This window comes from Loxodonta africana, chromosome 22 (genome assembly GCF_030014295.1).
Source record: "Loxodonta africana isolate mLoxAfr1 chromosome 22, mLoxAfr1.hap2, whole genome shotgun sequence".
NCBI classification, from domain to species: domain Eukaryota; kingdom Metazoa; phylum Chordata; class Mammalia; order Proboscidea; family Elephantidae; genus Loxodonta; species Loxodonta africana.
Window position 1 is genome coordinate 43,425,683 of NC_087363.1, and position 27,833 is coordinate 43,453,515.

The following is a 27,833-nucleotide window of genomic DNA, read 5'->3' on the forward strand; positions in this document are numbered from 1 at the left end:
GTAATTCTTAAATTCATAATCCAGATGTACACAGTGAAGTGACCTTACTAGGAAAATGTCAGCTCTGCAGAAGGCCTGGATCTGTCTCACTAGGTGATGTAAACGCCACAGAGCTGTATTACCCTTAGCTATCAAAAGCTACGTAATGGTGGTGGTGGTGGTAGCCCATTGATTCTGTGGAGTTGAAGAAATGCAAGATAATTACCCTTAACTGCATAAAGTTAAATAGGACTTGAAAGAAATTACTTAGCTTGTATTTTTCTAGACAGAATCTCACCTGTTTCTAAATCTTTATGGCCAGCCTACATTTCTTTAGCAGATATTTTAATCAGACTCATATTTAAAACTTACCAGAAATTTTACAACTCAGTACATTGGTATCACCTAAATATATTGAAACTATGAGCAGTCTTTCCTATGCCTATAAATATCCAAATATAGGAATCCAACTTTTCTCTTCTTTATTTCATAATTTAGTGCTCTCTTATCCCATGTGAAAGGGTTATTTTCAAACACAGGTAAAATCAACACTCCCATATAGATATAAAATAAACACGTGTTACGGATTTTATTTAACTCATTATTAGAGAGTGCCCTTAGATATTATAAAGCATTCAAAGGAGAGTCCAAAGAACAGACACATTTATAGATCAGGAATATTAAAATGAATGTACAAATGCAGGCAAAATTGGCTTCTTCCACATTTGGGGAGGGAAGTCAGTTCAACTTCTACCAGACAGAAATTTGCATGTCTACAAACCAAACCCGTTGCAGTCGAGCTGATTCCAACTCATAACAACCCTCTAGCACAGAGTAGAACTGCCCCGTAGGGTTTCCAAGGAGCTCCTGGTAGATGTGATCTGCTGACCTTTTGGTTAGCAGCCGAACTCTTAACCTCTGTACTACCACAGGGGTTATTTTCCGTTGCTCTCAGTTATCTACGATTTACAGAGTTGTAACATAGCTCAAAGGCAATGAAAGACTCAAATCCTAGAAGAGTGGCTCTGGACAATGCATAGTTTTCAGATGAAGCACAAATTTCCCCTTAAACCCACTTATTTTTAGTATTTTGCTACAGAGAAAATGGAAGACACCATGTGATTAAATAGTATATTGTTGGTTATTTTTTGAAAACAGTTCCAAAACTGTTTGTAGTATGATTCTTTTCTAAAATGTATCATGCAGAATTTATGACATTATCTTGAACCATGGCTTACATGTTTATGGTTGCTAGATAAGTGAACTGCAACCTCGGCTATTTAAACCATGATATAGAATCACGAACAGATGTCAGAAATTTCCTGCTCTAAAGCTGACAGGCTACTGTTTATTGAATAAAATAATGTATGACTAATAATGGTGACCTGAGGTCAGGGTTAATTAACTTATGCTTAAAAAAACCCGTTGCTGTCAAGTCGATTCCAACTCATAGCAACCCTATAGGACACGGTAGAACTGCCCCATAAGGTTTCCAAGGAATGGCTGGCTGATTTGAACTGCCTACCTTTTGATTAGTAGCCAAGCTCTTAACCACTGCACCACCAGGGCTCCTCTACTAATTAAAAAAAAAAATTTTTTTTTTGGTAGTAAATTAAGATTGATGTTATTATAATATCTTAAGATAAGGTGGATTGGGGGACGTTCTTAGAACGTTAAAGTAACAGGGTTGTAGTGGGAAATGGGCAAGAAAAATAAAGGAATTGGCATGTATATCCTTTGTTTTTATAACCAAATTACTACTCTTCATCTTAGTACTGTTTTGTATCTTGGAAATTAGAATGATGTCTTTTGGGTTTGCACCTTCCCTCTCTAATGGTATACTAAGGAAGCAGTGGCTCTCATGCTGTATCAAAAGCCTCTCTAGAGCGTGGAATACCCTTAGGAATATCATATCATTTTCATGTTTGTATTCTTGTGCTTGGCAGCTTTTAAATTCATTGCAAGTGATTCCTAAGAGTGCGGTTTTAGAGCAAGTTTGTACACTTCTTGATATTTATTTTGTTAGTTGTGGATGGCTAACCTTTATAGTCCCTGCTTTTCTAAGAAGATCTTTTGAATTTCAGGTAAAAAACATCAGAATGAATTTCAGCTTCTGGTCGATCAGGCCAGAAAAGGATACAAGAAAACTGTTGAAATGTCCAAAAAAACAGTAACAAAAAGAGAAGATGAATCTACAGAAAAACTGTTACCTGTGTGCATGAGTAAGAGACTTTCATTAAAAGCAGAAGCGTGTTGAATTTCAGTATTTACTTGTGATATGAAAGAAAATAAAATTAAAGGAATTTACTTTGAAGTTAGTAGGTATTTGAAATGGGCAAAAGTATTTTTAAGATAAACTTCATATAGCAGTCCTTGGAGATAAACTAGGTTTATTACTCTGGGAAAGGTGATGGGGAGAATATCTTGAAGAAACAGAGTATCTAAAATCTGTCTTCCTTTTGGTTAATGATAATCAAGTTTTTTAGTTCTTTTAAGCTTGAGGATATTTTCTAGGTATAGGATTTATTGCGGGAGATCCTAAGATATCCTACAGAGATTAATTGTTTTTCTTATAGAACACTGGTAATTATTTTGAGTGGAACGTTCTGCTAAAAAATCTAGAGCACATAACGTGGTGAATGTAATTAATGTCACTGAAACGGACACTTCAGAATGGCTGAAATGGCAAATCTTTTGTCATGTATACTTCACCACAATAAACCCTTAAAAAAAAAAGTAAGGCTAATACACCTGGTATGCCAAACCATGACACATTCCTTCATTTTGACTCCTTTTAAAATCTGAGATTAATATTATATTTCTATTGCCAGGATTTTGGGCCAGTGAACAAAACAGAATCATAATAGGGAAGAAAATGTACAGGGAACTATATTTCACAGTTCAGTACCTCCATGTAGTATAAGAACTATCATTCCTTATTTTTGTCCTAAATTCTCCTGGTGCTGTTTAGTAGTTACTGCCTCAGTATATGCCTCATGGTCTTTGACCAATTTGAATTTGTTCATGCAGTTGCTAAAAGATATTCCTAGAAAGTAGTTAAGCTCCTGAGAAAATCTGGCTTCATAGCTCCCATCAGGAGAACTTTTTGTATATTGGTTGAATCCCTCAAATATGATTGATTGCTTGGGGGTTATATGTGTATATGTACATAAATGTTGCACTCATTGGCATTCAGAGGTTGCTGGTAGAGTGCTGTGCATGAATAAGCATGTCTGGGAAGGGTGGGGAATATGAGAGAGAGGAGGACAGACAGACGGACACTGACTGAAAAGGTGAGTTTTATATAACATCATACAACTAGTGTAATTTTTGCTCCTTAGAATAAACTTGCTTATTGAAGTACCAAAATAAAGTCATCAAGAGGCATGTTCTCTCAAGTAAGAAGCAGAATCTGTTTTTGTTGCATGTCTGTGAGGAGGTCTGATGTCCCAGCCTCACAGTTTGGGCCTCTATTTGAGGTCCTGCATTCTGAGATCTAAGAGCAGAGATGAAGGATAACTGGCTTTCAATGCCCACTAATTGCTAAATGATGTTTTTCCCAAGAGGAAATTTATATTCTAAAAGCTATGTAAGAAGAGAAGAAGTAGGAGAAGAAAATGGATAAAAGTACAAAAATAGAACATTGTTTTAAGTTGAATTCCTGTTCCCTGGTTTCCAAGCTTGATTGAATTCTCCTGGCCCATTGAATAATAGAGTTGCCTGGGTTCAGTGAGTTTACAGGGTAAGGGTAATTGATCCCTCTTACCTTGATCCCAGGGTCTGTTTACAACAGGAGATCCTAGAGATCCTGGATGGTCATCTTGGTTAGCTTCCTTTTTCTCTTTCCCAGATAAGCATTAGAGGGTGCAGTTTTGTTTTGGTACTGATGGCTTATTGATAGCCTGGCAACATCAGGAGCTTATTTATAGAAATTACTCTAGTGATGTGTGCTGTTCTCCCAGTGTAACAAAAACTTATAACTATTTCCGGAAAAATCGTAACTATATTGACTTAGAAAAGCTTTTTGGGGAATTTGTCCTATGCTTTTCCCATAAATTTTCTCTGCATAAGAAAACCTAGAAAATTCTTTGGGTGTCTTTTGTTAAAGGTCACTTTTTCTATAAGCAACTGGATGAGTGATTTGTGGAAGCTTTGCTTCTCTGTGATGAAACTCTCGAAAGGGGGAGCACCATACTGTTGGTACTTGTGGCTTACGCGTTAGGTATTTACCCAGTTCCTGAATCTTAAGGACTGGACAATTGAAAATCCCAGCACAGTCCTGGCACAAATTGTGAGAGGGAGAGTCCGTCCTATACACTAAAGAATCCTTCATGGGTATTGTTTTCATACTTGGAGGCATTTGGCCATACCTGCAGGTCACATTCTTGCAAACACTGTCACCGCATCCCTCCAGCCTTCCTAGACCTTCATCTACAATAAGAGATCTCAGAAATTGAGAATGTGACAAGGGATGCATAGAAATGTGATATATAGTAATAATAATAAATATTTACTATGGTTAGTTTTCCTTTTCCATAGTGAATAAATAGATTCTTTTTTAAACAAATTTAGAACAATGTCCGGATAGATTCACTACCACGTAGTAGTCAATGACCAATATTGTGGTTCTCTTATTAGTTCTTATTAGTTAAAAGATTCATCTTTAGTCTTTTTTTGTCATGCTTTTTATTTTTGTTTGTCACTATTCCCTAATCAATGAAACATGCAAGAATTCCTTGGTAATATTGTAAATAGATGCTCCATTAGAATTACCAGGTTCTCCCCACTCCTGGTTTTAAAGGAGATTTTGTTCAAAAATTAAGTAATCTTGGAAAAACACGGGGTGGACAATTTAATTAGGTGATACCATTGTAGTTTCGATTCTTATTCTCTAGCTGTCACTAGAGCTTTGGGATCAATTTTATGTACAATTGTATTTTACTAAGTACAAGTAGCAATATTAAATATTATAGAAGTAATAGACATACAGGGGCTGTAGATTTTAAGGTACTGTGAATGGTTTCTTTTATTTATTTTTTCACTTCTTTTTTCCTTTTTAGGACAGGGAGATAATAAAGCGAAGTTCCTAGATATGACATCGGTAACAAACCATTTTCCTCAGTCGGCGCTGGACTGCCCAGGGAAGTTGGGGCCTGATATATCAGATGATTCTTCTAGTTGTGCCGATATTCAAGAAGCAGCTCCTTCTCCACCAGAATCCGACTCATGCAATAGGTGAGAGACCTGTGGTAGTCGATTGTTCTACATCTCTGTCTACTTCCTGTGCACTCTGAGATAGGCAAAAATACCTAGAAAATAGCACTGAAGCATGGTACAGTTCTCCAGTCTCCTTTTACTGCTGTGTTGCCGGCAGTGATAGCAAGGCAGGATATGGAGGGTATGTGCAGTGACCACACAGTGGCTTTGTTTTCCCCTCTGTAGCATTTGTATAAGTGTTTTCCCTGGAGTTGGAAAAGAAAGCATGATTGGCAGTGAAATTTTTGTCAAAACAACGAGTGAAGGCAATAAAGACAACTACACTGGAAAAGAAAGAGGACCAGAAAGACGTTATGTAGGACAGTAAAGAAAAATGGAAAAGTTTAACTGAGTGAGTAGAATAGATGAGGGAGCTTTATAAATTAGAGGTTTTATGGTAAGCCGTTTTTTTAGGACTGACTTTTTTTTTTAATTGTACTTTAGATGAGGGTTTATAGAACAAACTAGCTTCTCATATAATTGGTACACATACTGTTTTATGACATTGGTTAACAACCCCATGACATATAAACACTCTCCCTTCTTGACCTTGGGTTCCCTATTACCAGCTTTCCTGTCCCCTCCTGCCTTCTAGTCCTTGTCCCTGGGCTGGTATAACCCTTTAGCTCTTGTTTTGTTTTATGGGACTGTCTAATATTTGGATGAAGAGTGAACCTCAGGAGTGACTTCATTACTGAGCTGATAGGGTGTCCAGGGGCCATACTCTCAGGGCTTCTCCAGTCTCTGTCAGGCCAGTAAGCCTGGTCTTTTTTTGTGAGTTAGAATTTTGTTCTACATTTTTCTCCAGCTCTGTCTGGGACCCTCTATTGTGATCCCTGTCATAGCAGTCAGTGGTGGTAGCCAGGCACCATTTAGTTGTACTCAACTCAGTCTGGTGGAGGTCATGGTAGTTGTGGTCCATTAGCCCTTTGAACTAATCTTTTCCTTGTGTCTTTGGTTTTCTTTATTCTCCCTTGCTCCAGACAGGGTGAGACCTACCAGTGGAGGATCTTAAATGGCCACTCACAGGCTTCTAAGACCCTGGATGCTACTCACGAAAGTAGAATGTAGAACATGTTCTTTATAGACTATGTTATGCCAGTTGAGCTAGGTGTTCCCTGAGATCATAATCCCCACAGCCCTCAGCCCAGCAATTCAGCCCCTCAGGGAATTTGAATGTGTCTATGGAGCTTCCATGACCTTACTACCTTCTACAATTTGTGCTGCCTTCCCCAGAATTGGGGGTAAGCCATTTTCCCAAATTATTTTTGAAAATGTTATTTTTAGAAGATTTGACAGTTATATAGGGTTAAATCATGATCTGTCTATATCCGTCTGCCACTTTATGTTCTGTTGTTTCACTTATATCACAAACATTAGCCATATTTCTACCTCATCTTTCTGACTGTTGTTTTTAATGAATGCAGTGTTCTCTTGTGTTTCTTTACCATAGTTGACCAGACCCTTCACTTCTTGTTAAGATATATACATTTTTCCCAGTGTTCTGCTTGTGTGCCTGCTGCTATGCTACAGTTCTTCTTGCATAGAGCCTTTTGCTTCTTTTGTATTATTTCTTGACCATTAATGTCATTTTGACCCTGGTAGGTGTTATCATTGCTTTCCAGATGAATATTACCAATTTTAAATGTTATACCAATAGCATGTGAATGTAAACGTGTCTTGGAAATAATTTAATCTTTGATATTTGTTAATTTAGAAATTGCTAACAGTGCCCTAACATGATGATAGATTAATCTGAAACATCAAATTAAGAAATAAAGTTTTATAAAAGGAGTATACCCAGGGCCCTTCTGCTTTCCTAGGCTTTTTGGCAAACAGTCTTAAATCATTCAGGATCAAGTATTAGGAAGGGAAAATCTTCCCACCCCATCCATGTTTTCAAAGTCAAAAGCATATTGTATTTCAGGTCTGAGGGGAACACACTTGGTGGCCTGAGTTTTCTCCCAGAGTGTGGTGCTGCCTGCTGTACAGTTATTCTAGACTAGGCCATTCCTGCAAGACCAGTGAGCTGTATTTGTTTTTAGACACGAGTCTAGAAATACCAAAACCAAAAACCCGTTGCTACTGAGTTGATTTCGACTCATAGCTACCCTATAGGACAGAGTAGAACTGTCCCATAGGATTTCCAAGGCTGTGATCTTTATGGAAGCAGACTGCCACATCTTTCTCTCACAGAACAGCCGAGCTCTTAATCTTAATCATTGCACCACCAGGGCTCCATCTTCTAGGAATTCAAGGGTGCAAATGGAGGAAAATCAGAGTCAAGGGGAGTAAGATTAGTTTTAACTGCAGTTATGGGATGCTTGAATGTTTCAGTATGCCAGGGTAAAACGGGAAATATTTGTGAGGTTGGAGTGGGAATGGAGGAAACTGAAAGGGGAAATACATGACAGGCAGATGTTTATCTGGAGGACGGTAAATAGGATGAGTTGGTTCACACAACTTACTGGCATAACTGAACTGTGATAGAATTATTAAAAAGGAAGGTGGCATTGCTTTTAGGCATGTCTTGACGCAGGAAATACAGTAAACAGTAGACAGGCTATGGTTTTAATAGAAAGCGTAAAGGAAATATGGCTGAGGGGGAAATGGAGTAAACCTTGTTGGGTCATTTTAGCCCAGATTCTGGTTATTGTAATTCTTCACTCAGCAAAGAGTTAAGTACCTTTAAGCTTATCCACAGTCACCTACTATTCCTGCTGCCACTTGGGCATCTCCTAATTCCTCGTAGTAAATCGTTAGGGGGTTGGTCTTTTACCTTTCTACTGACCCAGATCCTGGGTAATGTTATCAGACAGTGTCTCTGCCCATCTGTAATGATTTCCTCTTGGTAAGAGTCCTGTAGGGTCCGCTTTATGAGACATTTTGAGATGAAAATTTTTTTAGCAACTCAAAATAAGCATAGTGGTGCTAGATTGGCCCTTCTTCTTTGTCCATAATAGGGTCTAGCATTGCACTCGTCCATTCAACAAATATGTATCGTGTACCAGGCACTATTCTAGATGCTGGAGTATAGCAGTGATCAAAACATTTAAAGAAAAAAAAAATTTTTTTTTTTCAAATGTAAGCTGTTATATAAATATAAGCTGTTATAGTCAGTCTTAAATAATTAGGTATGTATGTGTATATTTCTGAACCAACACACACAAACTCATCGGTCAGTGGAATTGGCTACTAATTTCAAGTTCTTAACAGGTTCATTGAGATATAATTTACATACCATACAATTCACCCATTTAAGTGTGTAATTCAGTGGTTTTTAGCACATTCATAGAGTTGTATAGCTATCACAGCAATCGATTTTAGAAAAATTTCATCATCCCAAAAAGGAACCCTATACCCGTCAGCAGTCACTCCTCACTTTCTCCTAACTTCATCAGCCCCTGGCAACCACTAATGTACTTTCTGTCTCTGTGCGTTGGCCTACTCTGAACATATCATGTAAATGGAATCATACCAAAGATGATCTTGTGTGCCTGGCTTCTTTCACTTTGCGTATCATTTTCAAGGTTCGTCCATATTGCAGCATGTATCAGTACTACTCCTGTTTATTGTTAAATAATACTGCATTATATGGATAGACCACATTTCATTTATCCATTCATCAGTTGATGGACGTGTGGGTTGTTTCTATTTGCAGTTTAACAAGGAAAAAAAATCATGGAGTTCACCTGGATACTTTGTAAGACTGGTTTCTCTGATGGTGTTATGTAAGAATTTGCCTGGCTTGCTTAGAAACAGTGGGTAGTGTCTCCTCTATTACCCATGTCTCAAGTATGAATCAGTGTTATACACGTTGTACATATTCAGTGTATTATTCCTTAAAATGTTTTATTTGGTTTCTTTTTTATGCCCTCTTTTGCTTTACCCCCTGTTGTTTTGTCAGTCTAAGATTTTCAAGTTTAGAAGGTAAAGGCCGTTCCTTGTGTAGTAGGCCTAGAAGCTCAGGTTAGCGGGAGAGTGGGGATGAAGTGCGCCTTAACTGATGGCGTGTGGTTTGATACCAGGGCAGATCACTTGGCACCTGACTCAGGTGGAGATCGTTGAGGAGTGAGCATACAGCAGAAAGCCACGGTAGTGTAGCAGGAAAAGTGGTGGCTTTAGATTTGAGTGGCTTGAGGTCAAGTTCTGCTGAGTGAGTTTGGATTCAGTCCCTTGAAGTCTGTTACCATACCAATGAAAAGAAAATAAAAATATCATCTATCTCGGATCTGTTGGGAAGAGGAAATGAGATAATAGATGTGAAAGTTTTTGATAAATATGTGATTATTTTTGTATTTTTTAACAACAAAATCAATTGTGTTTTCTTAGTAATACTGGAAAACTTAGAACTCTATGGCTGAACTTTTCGGAAGTGCTTTCACAACCCTGGACTCCTTCATGAAGATTAGGTTACATTGTAGAGAAAATCCCACAGTCTTCTACCCCACCCCCCTACTTTTTTTCTGCACATTGCTGGAGAAGGGTGTGAACCTAGGCTGGTTAATTTCATTAGAAACTCATTTAGTTCACCTTCAGCTGGGTCCTCACTGATGAGGCAGCCTTCTCATTTATGCCGTATTACGTTCTCCATGGCACCTGTTCCAAACCAGTTGCCTGTGTCTGTTTCCTTACTTCAATAGACATCTTGTCTCCCAGTTTACTGAGGACTGCTAATCTGACCTTGTTTCCGGTGCCTTCCTTTCCATCTTAAGATTTCTTGTACTTTCTGTCCTCTTTTTTTCCTGTTAATTTTAAGGGAAAGATATTTCTTAAGAGATTTCTTAAGAATCTTCCCTAACAATAGTGAGATAAACACTTGTTATTTCTTAAGAATAATTCATGCACCTCCTCCAAGACATTGCCCCATCAGTTATTCCTTAAGTTTGCTCATGGATGGCCCCTTTATCTCAGCCCTTCCTCTGATCTCTATGTTGTTTTATTCTTCCCATTTAGCATTTCATTCCATTGTGTCATGAGGGGGTGGAGGAGGGGCTGATTCAACCTCTCCTTTCTCTGTGAATTCCCATAGCAGTTTATCTAAATCAAATCCCATCTTGTATTACAGTTATTTGACTATCTTTGTCATTCTTGTTATTACTCATCAATATCCTTAAGAACTGAGTCTGTGCTACTTACTTAAAAAAAAATCTCCTACTAAGGGCCTCCTGTTTTTGTTGTGTGCTGTCCAGTCAATTCTGACTCATAATGACCCTATATGACAGAATAAAACTGGCCCATGGGGTTTCCTAGGCTGAAATCTTTATCGGAGCAGACCACCAGATCTTTTATCTCAAGGAGCATCTGGTGGGTTTGAACTGCTGACCTTTCCGTTAGCAGCCGAGTGCTAAACCATTGTGCCACCAAGCCCTCCATAAGGGGCTACTATAAGGCCTTTATTAAAGAATGAGTAAATCTCATTCATTTTGTTGATTCTAAGATGTATATGTATGTTTTTTTTTTACATCTTAATATCTGAAATTGTGATGTATCTTATAATCAACGGTATCTTATTGTCACTATAGCCAGGTTATAGTCATGATGTATTTGCCAGGACATGTGCGGGCTTGAACTTCATCACGGCTCTTCATATTGTCATCCCTTCAGTTGAGTTACGTGGATTGCTGGCATTACAGTAGTTTATTATTTAAAATGTCTTCAACAAGGTGTTGAAACAAAAAAAGTTGTTTTGTGTGAAGAAAGGTACAGAAAAAGTGCAGCAGGGAGTAAATTTGATGTTAGTGAGGTAGTATTCATCATTGAGTGAAGGACCACAATTTTGTATTTTCTTGCAAAACAACTGTTGATGGGACCTAAGAAAGAAACTCACAAGTAGATGAAGACTGTTACATTTGTTACTGAGCTACGTGCAAAGGATTGCCTGTTACACGACCAAGCGAAGGCAGGAGAATGGCCAAATCCCTAAAAATAGGTGGAAGAAATTTCAAAGCAGTAACAGTTTGGCATGGCTGATTCATGTGTTGTAAAGGACTGTTGTTAAGACGTCAGAGAGTCTGTCAGATGCTTCATGCCGTCTTTGAACAGAACGTGTTTACCTCCCAGCTGTACATAAAAAGTGAGGAAAGAAAACAATTCCGAGTTTAGTTTGCAGAAAGGGTGTCGGTGACTGTGGTGAGATTCCCAAAGACAACAGTCAAGTAGTTTTGAGAAATGCTGTGTCGCCAGTGCTTCTGGTCAGTGTGGAGAATGACCTTGTCGGGAAAAACCCAGACGTCATAGAAGCTGAGGCAAAAACGATGCAGAAGAGTCAGACTCTGAATCTGAAGATCTTTTGAGAATACTTTAACCAATTTATTTCATAGATTTTTATATGTATACAACAGTAATGTAAGATAAAATCCTATGCCTACAAAACATAAAACAAAAGTCCTCACAACTGGACAATAAGCAGCATCATGATAAATGGAGAAAAGATTGAAGTTGTCAAGGATTTCATTTTACTTGGATCCACAATCAATGCCCATGGAAGCAGCAGTCTAGAAGTCAAATTATGTATTGCATTGGACAAATCTGCTGCAAAAGACCTCTTTAAAATGCTAAAAAGCAAAGATGTCATCTTGAGGACTAAGGTGCGCCTGACTCAAGCCATGATATTTTCAACTGCCTCATGTGTATGCGAAAGCTGGACAGTGAATAAGGAAAACCGAGGAAGAATTGGTGCCTTTGAATACGGTGTTGACAAAGAGTATTGAATGTACCATGGATTGCCAGAAGAATGAACAAATTGTCTTGGAAGAAGTACAGCCAGAATGCGCCTTAAAAGGGAGAATGGTGAGACTTTGTCTCATGTACTTTGGACATGTTATCAGGAGGCAGTAGTCCCTGGAGAAGGACATCATGCTTGGTAGAGGGTCAGTGGTAAAGTAGAGGATCAGTGAAAGAGAGGAAGACCCTCAACGAGATGGATTGACACAGTGGCTGCAATGATGGGCTCAAACATAGCAACAATTGTGAGGATAATGCAGGACTGGGCAGTGTTTCCTTCTGTTGTACATAGGGTCGCTATGAGTTAGAATCGACTCAACAGCACCTAACAACAGCACAATACTAGTTGGTAGTAGCCTGGTAGAAGGTTTTCACAAAATGCAGTGATCCATCGGTTAATGCCGGTGTTATTTATTGACTCCAAAATTTAGTCGAGAGATAACCACTTAATTAGCCATAGAAACCAGGAAAAGAGTTGGAAGTAAGAAGGGACCCATCACAACCAAATACCTTTAGTAGGATCATAGCATATTAGAGATAAGGGATCTTTATTTGGTCCACCTTTAAAAAAAACTTTTTTTAACATTTTAATAATTTATTTAAATTCCTAGTCTTTTTTCCATGCTTTATAGTACAATTCTCTGTGGAGTCAGTATGGGGTCACTGTGAGTCAGAATTAAGTCTATGGCACCTAACAACAGATAAGGTGTAATTTGTATAAAATAAACTGCACATGTTTAAAGTGTTGTGTGGTATGGAATCATCTTGCAGAAAACAAGTTGGCCCTTTGTTCTCAGTTCCTTTGAGCTATACCAACACCTGAGGCAAATGAGTAGGGGCTGAACAGTCTAAGAGGGACCACCTGGGGTCTGATGCTGACTAAGCCTCAGGGGGCATGACATGATCTGTCATGGCCACGTGGGGAGGCCGATAAAGGCCTTGGAAGATGGAGGCTCAGGGAGCTTCCTGGTGGTGACCATGCACAGGAGAGGGTAGCACCAGTCCTTGGGACATGGAAGCTTCATACCATGTCTCCGCTCAGACCTCACCCTATGTGTCTCTTTGTTTGTGTCCTTTTGTCGTATTAAAGTTGTTATTGCAGATCTGATGTCCTCTCTATGAATTTTGTGAGTTGTCCCAGTGAATTATTGGACACAAAAGAGCAGGGCAAGCTGGCCAGTCTGAAGTAGAGGGAGTCATGTGGACTACCAGGCTTGTAGCCAGTACCCACTGACCTAGCCCTGGGTGGCAGGGGATGAGAGACAGAAGGGCTGCGTGGGCAGCTGGGATCTGAACTGAACAGGGAAGGGAAGCTGAGATTTCCATAGGATGCAGTTGGTATGTGGAGTGGGATTTGTTATCCACCACAAAATTTGGTGTCAGAGGTGGGTGATCTTAGTCTCCCTGGACTGGTTTGCACAAGTGTTCAATTTGATGAGTTTTGACGTCCATATACACCTGGGAAATCATCATCAAAATCAAGGTAATGAGCACACCTGTAACTCCAAAATGTTTCTTTATGCCCTTTGTAATTGCTCCCTCTTTCCACTCACTGCATTCTCCAGCAATCAGTGATCTGTTTTCTGTCACTATAGATTAATTGGCATTTTCTAGAATATGTTTGAAATGGAATCATACAGTATGTAATCTTCTTTGCCTGGTTTCTTTCACTCAGTATAATTATTTTGAGATTCATCTATGTTGTGTATCAATAATTTGTTCCTTTTTGTTGTTGAGTAGCAGTCATTGTATGGGTTTCCAATTTGTTTATCCGTTCAACTGTTGATGGACATTTGGACAGTTTCCAGGTTTTGGCTGTTACAAATAAAGCTGCTGTGAACATTCACATACAAGTCTTTGTATGGACAGATGCTTACGTTTTGCTTGGATATATACCTAGGAGAAAGGAGCCCTAGTGGTGCCAATGGCTAAGAGCTCTGCTGCTAACTGAAAATCAGCAGTTTGAACCCACCAGTGGCTCCATGGTAGAAAAGACCTGGCAATCTGCTTCTGTAAAGATTACAGCCTAGGAAACCCTATAGGGCAGTTCTACTCTGTCATATAGGGTCTTTGTGAGCTGGAATCAACTTGAAGGCACACAGTAACAACAACATACCTAGGAGAGGAATGCCTGAATGGTATGGTAGGTGAGTATTTAACTTTTTAAGAAACTGCCAAACTGTTTTTCGAAGTGGTTCTACAGGTATGCATTTCCACAAGCAGCGTATGAAAGCTTCAGTTATTACACACCTTCATCAGCACTTGGTAACATCAGTCTTTTTAATTTTAGCCGTTCTAGGGATTATGTAATGGTACTGGTCCCACTTTAACTTTCCACAATATTCAGGCCTCAGAGGAGAGGGAGATGGGGCACTACAGGTAGTGACTGTTCAGATCTTTCCCAACCCTGAAATTCTGTGATCCTGTTATTTTAAATATGGTATAATAGTTGGTGATTTTTATGCTCTTTTACCATTTGTATATTGCAAATGCAAATCAACTGTCTGGAATTATATTTATGCCTTATACAGAAGTTTTTCTCTTTATTATCCCTTTCACGTTTTTTACAAAAATTTTTCACTTAAAAAGTTTTTTTTGATAGGCTTATTGCTTTCATTGAGGCCACAAATTTTCAAATGTACTTTTAACAGTAAGTGTTACACATATTTGTTGTGAAAAATAGAAATTTTAGATAAGCAAAAAGAATGAAATTTTAAATTTTTATTAGCCAGAAATACAGTTAACGCTTTCATATGTACATGCTTCTAAATATGGAGGTATGGACAGATAGATACATGTCTTGAAAAAAGGAGGACCACATTATTTTGTCATTTTTTATATGATTTTTTTCTTTTTAACAAAATTCATACTGGTTTAGGTCTGACATGAGTATAAATATAGATTGCTTTCTTAATTCATGCAGTCATACTGTAATACAGAATATAGATTTTAATATCATGTTATAATAATGATGCTCGTTTTCTTTGTGTTAGAGCAATAATCAAGCTTACATAATATGGCAGACTGCTGACAACCAAGAATAATCTTATTTTAAGATCCAATAGATATATCTAATCCAAATAATTATTATAAAAAATATCCCTTGTTAACTGACTTGATTCTTAACCTCTAAGTAATTATTTATAAAATTTTAATTATTAATGTGATATGGATCCTCTCTGAAGATAGATGATAAATTGATAAGAATTTTAGATTTTTTTGTACAAATTCTTAATAGATGATTTCCAGGAGTTCAAGAGACTTGTCCAGCCTTCTGTAAATTAACTTATTGTTCTACTTAATCAAGAAGAGAGAGCTTTTGTTCCCAAGTTTTGGCAGGCAGAGGGTGCTGCATTTTTATTGAGGGCTAAGTTATAAAAGATGCTTTTGATTATGACCCTCGAGAAAAAGCTTTATATTCCTGCAGGAATGAATAATAGTCATGCTTTTTCTTGGAAGAACCTTTAGATAATTATTTAAGAAATAAAATATTTGTGCACTTAGGTCTAGGCAAAATAAGTTAAAAAGAGACATTGTCTTTTGGGATAACTGGTGAAATTTGAATAAGGTCTGTATATTAGATAATATTGTATTAAAACTCAGTTTCCAGATTTTGATAATTGCATTGTAGTTATGTAAGTGAATGTATGTGTTCTTAAGAAAAGCACACTGAAGAACTAAAGGGGCCAAATGTCTGCAACTTATTCTCAAGTAGTTAAAAAATAACATACATACGTGTGGGCATACACACCTAGTAATAAAGCAAACGGGCAAAATGTTAACAATTAGAAAATCTTGGTGAGGTGTATAAGGGTTACTTTTTTATATGCTTGAAATCATTAAAAATTAAAAAAAATTTTAAGAATCATTGTTTATAATCAAAGTTCACTCATACTATAAGGAAGAGAAATAGCTGATTTATACATTTAGGAGATTTTCTCAAAGGAAAGATTTGTATTTGTGATTTTCTGACAAAAAAAAAAAAGAGGTAGCCAAGGGTCTAGATGGTTTGGTGTATAGGGTTTTCATTTATTTCAGCCAGCCTGTTCCGAACCACCTAGGCACGGTTATCTCTGCCTTGGTATGTTAGAGATCCTAGGCTAATAAAGTGGGGACTGTGATTTCAGTACTCAGAAAGACCAGTTTATTTCACAACTTGGTGAGTCTTCTTGCACACGCCAGTGATTGCTCATAAAAGAACCTGAGTCAAATAAGTTGTGAGTGAAAGAATGAGTTTTATCATTTCTCACAATTCCTGGCAAAACTATCACCTCTTCTCTGATATTAAGTTAGTAGCAACAATCTGTGTAGGAAGCCCAACATCACAGAAGGCACAGAACAACAGACACTTTGACAAAATGGCTAATTAACCATTGGCCATATGCTTCATATATTTTGCTACGACTTTTTTTTCGCTTTTCAATCATTTTTGAAAGAGCTGTCTGTCCAGATAGATAGCATGTGATCAAGAACCATTGGTACTGAAGGGAGACTACAAGCTGCACTGGATGCGTTGGCAAAAAAAAAAAAAAAAAGGCTTCAGGAATTGACTGAATACCAATTGAGATGTTTCAACAAATGACTCTGGTGCTGGAGGTGCTCACTCATCTATACCAAGAAATTTGGAAGACAGCTACCTGGCTAGCTGACTGGAAGAGATCCATGTTTGTACCCATTCCAAAGAAGGGTGATCCAACAGATTGTGGAAATTATCAAACAATATTATTCACATCACACACAAGTAAAATTTTGCTTAAGATAATTTGAAAACAGTTGCAGCAGTACACAGACAGGGGACTGGCAGAAATTCAAGCTGGATTCAGAAGAGGATGTGCAACGAGGGATATCATTGCTAATGTCAGATGGTTGTTGGCTGAAGCAGAGAATACCAGAAAGATGTTTACCTGGGTTTTATTGACCTTGCAAAGGCATTCGACTGTGTAGATCGTAACAAATTATGGATAACATTGCAAAGCATGGGAATTCCAGACCACGTAATTGTGCTCCTGTGGAACCTGTACATAGATCAGGAGGCAGTCATTTGAACAGAACAAGGGAATACTGCATGGTTTAAAATCAGGAAAGATGTGTGCCAGGGTTGTATCATTTCAACATACTCGTTCAACCTACATAAAAACATGCTGGGCAAATAATCTGAGAAACTGGACTGTTTGAGGAAGAGCTTAGCATCAGGATTGGAGGAAGACTTATTAACAACCTTTGATATGCAGATGACACAACCTTGTTAGGTGAAAGTGAAGAGGACATGAAGCACTTACTGATGAGGATCAAAGACTACAGCCTTCAGTGTGGATTACACCTCAACGTAAAGAAAACAAAAATCCTCACAACTGGACCAATAAGCAACATCATGCTAAAGGGAGAAAAGATTGAAGTTGTCAAGGATTTCGTTTTACTTGGATCCACAAAGATGTCACTTTGAGGACTAAGGTGCTCCTGACCCAAGCCATGGTATTTTCAATCTCCTCATATGGATGCGAAAGCTGGACAATGAATAAGGAAGACCGAAGAATTGATGCCTTTGAATTATGGTGTTGGCAGAGAGTATTGAATATACCTTGAACTGTCAGAAGAATGAACAGATTTGTCTTGGAAGAAGTATGCTCCTTGGAAGCAAGGGTGGTGAGACTTCATTTCACGTACTTGGGACTTGTTATCAGGAGGGACCAGTCCCTGAGAAGGGCATCATGCTTAGTAGAGAGTCAGCGAAGAAGAGAAAGACCCTCAGTGAGATAGTGTCACAATGGCTGCAACGGTGGGCTCAAACATAACAATGATTGTGAGGACGGCACAGAACTAGGCACTGTTTCATTCTCTTGTATATGGGGTTGCTATGAGTCGGAACCAACTGAATGGTACCTAACAAAACTTCTGTCTAAAATTCTTAAGAACAAGAGAGCAAAAAGATAATGTAAAGAAATCTTAATTGCTCCTGAATTTTTATGCAAATAACGCGCCTTCTATGTTTGCCAACTGCACCACTACCCCCCCCCTCCCGCCCTGTATTCTCTGAACCAAATGGGTCCACAAAATGAAGGGAGAAATGTGATTGTGAGAAACAATTTTCCTTCTCATTTTGTCTGATAATAAACTGAAGTACAAAGTAATCCATCCTCAAACTTAAATAAAGTAAAACTAAAATAAAAATCTCTTGGCCTTAGGCAAAAAAAATCATAGGTACAAAACTAGGAGTTCTTTGATTGCCTTGGGGGTGTTTTCTTACTATCCTGCTGTGTTTCTCCTTAATTGAGGTATGACTACTATTAAAAGGCCTTGTGGTGTATGTAAACATCCTCTCCCACTTCTAAAGTTACTGTACTGGCTGTGGCAGAATATAAACCTGTTGTCTTTTTTAGAAAGTTTTTAAAAGCATCTTGTTAGTAGATAACAATATCGTGTGACTTTGAACTCTCCTTGGACTTAAAAAAAAAAAAAGCCAACTTTCTGTTTGACACATTTAATGGTAATTATTACTTTTTTTTTTTTTTTAACATGTAATTGCTTCTTTATGCTTAAGAGCTAGAAGGTGGTATTTTGAAATGTACTATTTGGTTTTGCACTGGTATATGGAGCTCAAATATTTCTCTCGTATATACCCTCTGAAGTTTCTCTTTGATTTGTCATTTTAAAAAACATTTCTCTAATCCTAACCATCTGTAGCTTAGTATAATCTTTTCTGTGACATTAAATATGTATCCCTGTCTATACAATAGATGGTGGATGTTGGGAGCCAGGTTTCTTACTGTTGGAGTGAGAGATTATAAACAAGTAAGGGAGAAGGACTAAAATGATCCATGTGGTACTAGATTAGAGTTGGAGACATCAGTGTGAACTCATGTTTAGCTTAATGTAGATGCAGATGGATACATACATAAGTCAGCTAGGGTACACACATATATTTCCTTCCTCTGTCAGCTGAGAGAGCTGAGAAACAATGACACTCCAGTGGCAACAATCACATTCATTGCCCAGATCTTGGTTCCTAATTCCATTCTCCAAGGAAAGGAACCACGGATTCTTAAGAAGCCGCTGATTCTAGGGCTGAAACAAGAAGATAAGATGAGCCTGGAGCATTTTGGAGTACCAGGAAGCAAAGAAGACCTCTAAAACAAAGAAGCAGCAGCAGAAGCTATGAGTGAGGTATGTCAATGGGACACTTGAACTAACTAAAAGAGCTCTCAGTGGCCAAAGCTGGAACAATTTAAGCAACAGCATAAATAATGTAGTATTGAATTATAACCGAAAGTATAAAATCCATAAATCCATACTGATATAATGGGGAAAGAGTAGACAAATTTCCTGTGCAGTAGAATTCCAAATAATTTATGTAGATACTCTCTCTTCAGGGAGGTGATGCATAGCTCCCCACACCTTAAATGTGAGCAGAGTACAGTATGGAAGGACAGGGCAGTGACCTTTACAGTAGAGAAATGTGACAGAAGCTTCCTCAGCCAGGTGTTCAAAGTTAACATCGACAGTAAAGTCGTGTTGAAAGCATGTATTCTTGATGTGATGTGATGAGAATGAAACTACCTTTTGTGGTCTTCCTCCTAAAAACCTGATGTTTTTCTACTTATGAGGAAAACATCAGGCAAACTTCAGCTGAGGTAGAAGAGAGGTACATTCCACAAAATACTTAACTGATATTCTTTGTTGGAAAAGTGGGAAAGCAGTCTGTCACGTAGCCTTCTGACCTCTACCTGGACTGCCTAATCAGAAGGCATAGGCCCTGATAACAGAGGCTGTCTTCCAATTTCTTCTTCTCAGAGAACCGCCCTCCCTGTTCAGAGTACACAGACACTTTCTGTCTGTTCTGTTCATGTGCAAGTGTTATATGGCCCCTGACCAACCACATTACTGTATGTGTTCCCAACTGGGAAGGAAGAGGACCTGTACATGTGTGTGCAGAACATCTGCCCTGTGCCAGCTTCAGAAGGTGATCTGCTGCCCTTGGGGGACTGGTGCCTACTATTGAAGCTGACCTTGATCTTACTCTGTCTCTTCTTTATGTGAGTAAAGAGTTGTCCATCCAGTGCCTGTGTGTAAGTCATACTATTGTTAGCCACCCTGGACCTTGGCTTGACACTCTGCAGATTGTCAGGGTCATCAAACATAAAGAAAGCCTGAAGAACTGTCACAGCCAAAAGGAAACTAAGAAGACGTGACAACTAAACATAATGTGATATCCTAGATGGAATCCTGGAACAGAAAAAAGAGATTAGGTAAAAATTAAGGAAATCCGAATACAGTATAGACTTTAGTTAATAATAATGTATGAATATTAGTTTATTAGTTATGCCTAATACACCATACTAATGTAAGTCCAAGCTGTGCTGAAGGCATCGGAGAAAAACAAAGACTCCAGGAGTTGACGGAATACCAATTGAGATGTTTCAACAAACAGGTGCAAGACTGGAAGTGCTCACTCATCTAGGACCAAGAAATTTGAAAGACAGCTACCTGGCCAACCGACTGGAAGAGATCCATATTTGTACCCCTTTCAAAGAAAGGTGATCTAACAGAATGCAGAAATTATCAAGCAAGATCATTCATATCACACACAAGTAAAGTTTTGCTGAAGATAATTTTAAAATGGTTGCAGCAGTACACGGACAGGGAACTGCCAGAAATTCAAGCCAGATTCAGAAGAAGACGTGGAATGAGGAATATCATTGCTAATGTCAGATGGATCTTGACTGAAAGCAGAGAATACCAGAAAGATGCTTACCTGTGTTTTATTGATTATGCAAAGGCATTCAACTTTGTGGATCAGAAATTATGGATAACATTGAGAAGCATGGGAATTCCAGAACACTTGATTATGCTCCTGAGGAACCTGTACATAGACCAAGAGGCAGTCATTTGAACAGAACATGAGGCTACTGTGTGATTTAAAATCAGGAAAGGTGTGTGTCAGGGTTGTATCATTTCACCATCCTTATCCAATCTGTGTGCTGGACAAATAATCCGAGAAACTGGACTGTATGAGGTAGAATGCAGCATCAGGATTGGTGGAAGACTCATTAACAATCTTCAATATGCAGATGACACAACCTTGTTTTCTGAAAGCGAAGAGGACTTGGAATAGTTACTGACAAAGGTCAAAGACTACAGCTTTCAGTATGGATTACTGATTTCAGTCGTCTCATATTCATAGGAAAGCCGGACAATGAATAAGAAGACCGAAGAAGAATTGGTGCCTTTGAAATGTGGCTTTAGCAAAGAATATTGAATGTATCATGAACTGCCAGAAAAACAAATAAATATGTCTTAGAAGAAGTATGCTCCTTAGAAGCGAGGATGGTGAGAATTCGTTTCACGTATTTCGGACATGTTACCAGGAGGGACCAGCCGCTTCAGAAGGACATCATGCATGGTAAAGTAGAGTGTCAGTGGAAGAGGAAGACCCTCAACAAGATAGATTGACATGGTGGTTGCAACAATGGGTTAAAAAATAGCATCAATTTTGATGATGGCACAGGACCAGACAGTGTTTCATTCTATTGTACATAGAGTTGCTATGAGTTGGAACCAACTCTATGGCACCTAACAAGAGCAATGTAAGATATTAACAACAGAGGGAACTGGGTGTGGGGTGTATGAGAACTTTCTGCATTATCTTTGCAACTTTTTTGTAACTATTCCAAAATAAAAAGTTTATTTTAAAAAAGTACATCACAACATCAAAGAATAATATCAGTATGAAAATATTCAAAGGATGTATTTGATGTTGGAAAATTGAAGTCATCAAAACTTCATTTTTCTTCAATGGTAAATTGAACACTGCTTCTAGGGTATAGAAAGTTTAATTATTAAACTAGTCTTTTTTTCCTTTTCGTATAATACTTTGTTACATTTAGTTATATAAATGCATAAAATCTTGTTTTAATGAATCCTATTAAATGCAGTACACCTACTCTTCATTTATCAACTGTCCTGTTATCTGACATTGAGCATTTACAACAACAGTAAAAAATCTACTATTCACCCGTTTTGCACTTTAATGACATACATCTAGCAGTGTCAAATGCTGAGGTGCAAGGCAAGAGTAACAGTAGCTGTGATGGTTAAGGTTATTCATCAGTTTGGCTGGGCCATGGTTCTCAGTGGTATGGCAGTTATGTAATGATGTAATTTGGCAGTTATGTAATGATGTAGTTGTTCTCCATTTTTTGTGATCTGATGTGGTCATCCTCCATTTTCGCATAACCCTGATATTTGCATAATGATATGGTCTTTGGAACCTAACCAAGTCAATAAGTGAGGAGTGGGTGTATTATTTTGTTCTTTGTTAAAATTTAATACATAAATGTAGCATGAAGGAAGAATTATATTTTCCTCTCTGTTGTTTTACTTTTATTAACTTTGCTTTCTTGTGCTAATATTTTTATTTTAAAGACTGGTGTCACCTCATACATTTATTTTTCATCATAAGAAAACACATGCAGAAATTTACAATATGCCTCATCCTCCTGGGTTTCCTTGTTCTTATTAGTGAATATATGATTGTAAAAGTGATTTAAGTAGTGATACTCCAAGAACAGTGTTAAAATACAATAGTCTTCTCTTCTCTCCAGCACTCATTGCCAAAGATATTTGCTGTTGAGTAATAAGTTTTTTTTTATTCTCCGGCAGTTCATGTCAGCACTTCTTGGGGTTGTTAATTATGCATTTTCATCGGGCAATCTGATGGGCTTCTTTATAATAGCTTTTTTGTTGTTTTGTAATGAATTCTTGGTTTTTCATCATTCTGAGTCAACCCTAAGTGGCAGATATTTTTGTTTGTTTTCACCAAACTTATGAACTGCCTTGACATAGAGATTCTCCATAAAATTACTCAAAGCCCTCAGTATCCTGTACCAGGAGGTAGTTTGAGAAATCCATACTAGATCATTACTTGTGTATCTAAAATCCTTATTGAAATTGGCGGTTCCTTCCAGGTCCCAGTCTTATTAAATGATACCCTCAGTTTCATAGCATGTGGCATGTCTGGCTGTCACCCACAGTTTTGGCACAGTAGTTGTAGTGTTGAGAGTTTGAAATTGGTAAGTCATAGTAATACATTCGTAAGATTGAATTTTTTAAAGCTTACTTTCCCTTTTTAAATTTTCAGACATTTTGTAAACCTTATAGGCATTCTTGACCCATTTGCTTTTGCATATATTTGGCTTGATTCATAAAGCTGAGATACTATCTTGACTAGTTCAGAATTCAGTTCTTCATTAAAAAAGAAAAAAGTAGGTGAAGGTGTACCTTTCAGAATTATTTAGAGTAAATATGAGACCTTGAAGGAACTACCAGCTCCTTCTGAATACTAGACACACAGTTAATAATGGTTTGTAGGTCAGTATCCCTGGTCCTCCAAACATTAACAGCTTTCTGTGGTTTAAAAAAAAAAAGCAAAATCTATTTGGCCTTCTTCTGGTGAATTAAATTGAATGACATATAAATAGTATGTAGTTTATAATAATCATGCTATTGGGATTTTGTGTTTTTACTCAATTGATCAACTTTATCTTTTATTACAATCTCCTTGGAAGTTGTTAAAATCAGAGCTTTTTTCCTCTTTCCTCATTTCATATTATCTTTGCTTTTAAATCAGAGAAACAGATGTTAGGAGATACAGAAACCCTCAGAACCAGGGAAAAGGTGTGTTAGAATACAAACATATTCAAGTTAGAAGGTCCTTTGAGAAGTCACTGTATATAGTCACTTCATTTAGCAGATAAGGAAATGGCGGCCTCTGGAGGTGATGTGACTTACTCCACAAGTAGAGTCAGCCCAGGTGTGTCCCCACTTGTGTCAGAGTTTTTGTCTGGCCACGTCTTAGACACCATCGCCTCTTTTGTTAGTAGCATTTTAATGGAGTTGTTAGATATAGTTAGACATAGAATGACCATATGGTCTGATTTCCCTGGGATAGGTTGGTTTCCATTTCTTGTCAAGCCATAATTATTCCTAGTACCCGATGTCACTCTCTGAAATGTCTGGGTTTGGATGATAGATCGTGTGGTCGCCTTGTTAGAAGAACATGCGGTGTTAATTTGCATGTCTTTTCTTTTCTGTTTACTCCCACACAAATCCTGAGGGCCAAATCACATTCTGGAACATGGGTACATATTAAATTGCTGATTTTGCTTACTTTTGTTTATTTTACCACGGAAGTGCACAGTGTTCTTGTTCCTCAGAGGGACTCAAGCATTAAAGCATGATAGGTTTCAAATGCAGAGGCTTGATTTTTTTTTTTTTTTCCAGATAATTTTGCAGAAGGCAATTGTAGAAGCCTTAAAGATTTCGTTAATTTGTGGGTTTGGGATGCTTCTCTTGTCCTAGTAAGCATGTTTTATTAGAGCCATTTGTGACCTGTTATTGGAGTGTGGGTAGTAGTACAAAAAAAAAATTAAAAATATCTATCAGAACATTAAATGTTAGGCATAAATACAGTTTTAGAGGGATAATTCTTCCTCACACACTTTAGATCATTTAGTCTAATGCATTATCCACTGCCTAAAATCTAGTCATATAGTCAGTTAGTTTTTAAATTCTTCTCCTCCTTGAGCAGATTAAAGGCTGGAATTTTATGGCCTGTGGTTTGACTTGATATTGGGTTCCTATGGTTTGGGCGTGTCATTGACCAGGAATACCACATTTGCACAGTTGAGTGTACGTTGTCAGGATGGTACTCGGGTAGAACATGTGTGGGAGGCCTGGCTATGCAGAAGATATGCCATTCTCATCACCAGCTTCATATTCAACCTCTTGGCCCCTGTTAGCAAAGAAATTTGTAATCAAATTAAAATTCCTTAAGTGGTAGAGAAAATTTTTATCTTTGGCATGTTGCCTATTTTTGTTTTTCTCTGTAACCTATTACTGTGATTTCCTTATCTTTTAGTATTTGTTTTTTATTTTTATTGGCCATTTATGTTGTTGACAGTAGAAAGAATAAAAATAAAATGAAGCATTTTTACCCCCTGCCCACTTAACTTGAGAGTTTGATTCAGTATCTAGTTGTAGCAGTGACAATTTTTCTAGTTTAAAATTTTTTCCCTTAGATTCCCAGAGTTGGTATCTTCTTTTATTTATTAAGTTTATAAGTTAACTATAAGTACACACAGGGGCCCAGGTGATGCAGTGGTTAAAGCGATGGACTGCTAAGTGAAAGGTTGGTGGTTCGAAACCACCTGTGGCTCTGCAGGAGAAAGATGCGCCAGCCTGCTTCTGTAGAAAATTACAGCCTTGGAAACCCTCTGGGATCTCTATGAGTCAAAATCGACTCAACGGTAGTGGGTTTGGTTTTGGTTTATAAGGGCAAATGTTTAATCATATTTTTCCAGACAGAGAAATCCAATATTGGACTTAACATAGTGTTTTTGTATTTACCTTCCTTAGAAAATGCAGCCGTTTTCTTCATGTTTTATAAGAATTTAAGTCGATTGGCTGAAGAGGAATGCTTCTCTCTTTAATACAGTGTTTCCTAACCCTTTTCACACACAGAAAATAATAGTATTTGTGTGGCATACCAGGATACAGAGGCTTTTTCATGCTTGGTTTTCCTGTTCACCAAAATCCTTGGAAGGCACTGAGGCCAGATTAAAGTTCTGTGTTTGTTGAAGTGGAACTGAATGAACAGATGAACAATTAAAAGTGACAGGCTTATGAGCTTTCCCTTCCATTATTTTCATAGAACTGCAGAACCATAGAGGGTAAAGCATGTATTGGAAGAAAAATCCAGTCTGTTGCTATGTTTCAGAGTAGCATTTATCATGCTTTTAAAATGAAAAAATTATCAGTGCATGTATGAAGTATATGATTTTCAGATTTAGAGTCTATTCTAAAAATAGAGTGTTATGCGTCCCTTCAGTAGAAAAGCCTGGCTGTGGGGAGTTTTAGGAATCCAGAAGAAGGCATGCCAGCTGTGATTGAAATACTTGAATTGGTTTACTTGGTTTGTGTGTGGAGGTGGAGAGGGTACAGGAACTATGGTAGATAACATGGTTAGAAAAGAGGGAACAGATTTGACTATTGCAGGAGAATTCGTTTCAAGTTATTTTTTAGAACTAGATCTAAACATTTAAAGATCAATATTTCAACTTGGATGCCTGTACCTTTAAACAGTTGTTGCCCTAGAAATCATGGATAAATCATGTTAAAATTATATCCACTATTGTGGAATGCAACTATCATTGTAGATCTCAGACAGTAGTAAAAAAGAATAGAATAGTTTAATGACAGTACACATCACATATATTGCTTGATGAAGAACAGCCAGAACTCCTTTAAGTTTCTGTTAATTGTCTGCTTCCTAACCTAGCCTTATATTTTTCAAATAATCAGAGTGGGACCCGAATTGAACAGGTACGAAAATCAGGTCAGATGCTTGTTTCCCTCCCTTTTCTTCAGCCAATTCTTTCAATCTCAGCAAACTGGTCAAGCCATCCTCAGATGATGAAGAATTAGGGGCTTTCAGCTGTGTCTTTTGCAATTATTGAGAATATTGCGCTCATTTTACCTCTTCCATCTTATTCTTGTGAAGGAATAACTCATACATCCCCAATGCTTTATCTTAGTTGAGATTTTTTGGCTCTCTAACACATTAAAAGTCTTATTTTGGCTTGAACTCCATCACATGGACCACCATTACCTGTAAGGGAGGCTGGAAAATGTTGTTACCTTATGCTCAGGAATAAGAATGAGTGGGCTTGGTGTGTGCCTAGCCAACCTCTGCCTCAAGGCTTTGTTATATACCAAGCACAATTTCCAGATACTGGATAAGACTGTGAACAAGACAAATTATATCCATATTTTTATTAACAGTTAAATGACTGAATAGATAAACCAGAAAATCAGCAAAAATAATAATAATAATAATTAGAATAGGTCATAGTGAGTGATAGGAAGTGTGGCTAAGCTTAGGTTCTCTGAGCAGGTGATTTTTAAACTGAGAGGTTAGAAACAATGAAGACTCAACCAAGCAAAGATCAGAGAGAAGAGCATTGTAACAGAGAGTAGCTAATGAGAGTGTCCAAGATGGAGACACACTCAGCATGTTAAAGGCTGGCAAGGTGAGAACTTACTGGGTAGTGAGAGGAGGAGTGGAGGGAGATAAGTTCAGAGAGGTAGGGTCACATTGTATAGGACTTTGTAAGGAGTTGGGATTTTATTCTGAGTGCAATGGGAAGACAGTGGAGGGTTTTAAACTAGGCGAGTGTTATGATCTGGTTTCTATATTTTTCTTCATTCATTTTTTTAAATAAGTTGAGGCAGAAGATGTGCAGTAAAATACAAAGATCATAGGAGTAGTGTACTTCGGTGAGTTTTGACAAATAGCTTTGTAACCAACAGCTCTATCGACATATAGAATATTTTCATCATGCTGGAGAGAACCCGCATCCCTCTTCCCAGCCAGTCCCCACTGCTGTTCTGATTTCTTTCACCTATCCTCAAATTTCGTATAAATGGAATCATACAGTTTGCATTCTTATGCTTTGGTCTGCTTTTTCTCACCATAATCTTTTGAGATGTATCATTGTTATTGTGTGTATCAGTAACCCATTTTTCATTGCAATATTAGTATTCCTTTATATGAAAATATTATTTATCCAATATTTGAGTTGTTTTCAGTTTGGGGCTATTATAAATAAAACTGCTATAAATACTCTTGTGCTAGTCTTTTTGTGTGTGTGTGTGTATATATATATATATATATTCATATTTCTTGGGTAAATACCTAACTGGAACTGCAGGTTAGGTAAATGTTTAATTTATAGGAGACTACCAAATGTTTTTCTAGATTGGTTATGCCATTTTATATCCCCACCAACAATGTATCAGAGCTCCAGTTGTGTATCTTT

The 27,833-nt window shown here is 37.7% G+C and overlaps 1 protein-coding gene across 1 annotated transcript in view; it reads left to right on the top strand.

Moving 5' to 3' along the window:
- Positions 1-27,833, top strand: part of RAD18 (RAD18 E3 ubiquitin protein ligase) — a 134,584-nt gene that overhangs the window by 84,136 nt on the left and 22,615 nt on the right. The window contains exons 10-11 of the mRNA XM_010590024.3: positions 2,064-2,201; positions 5,040-5,214. Of these exons, the coding sequence (XP_010588326.2) occupies positions 2,064-2,201; positions 5,040-5,214 (313 nt within the window). The remainder of the gene's footprint in view (positions 1-2,063; positions 2,202-5,039; positions 5,215-27,833) is intronic.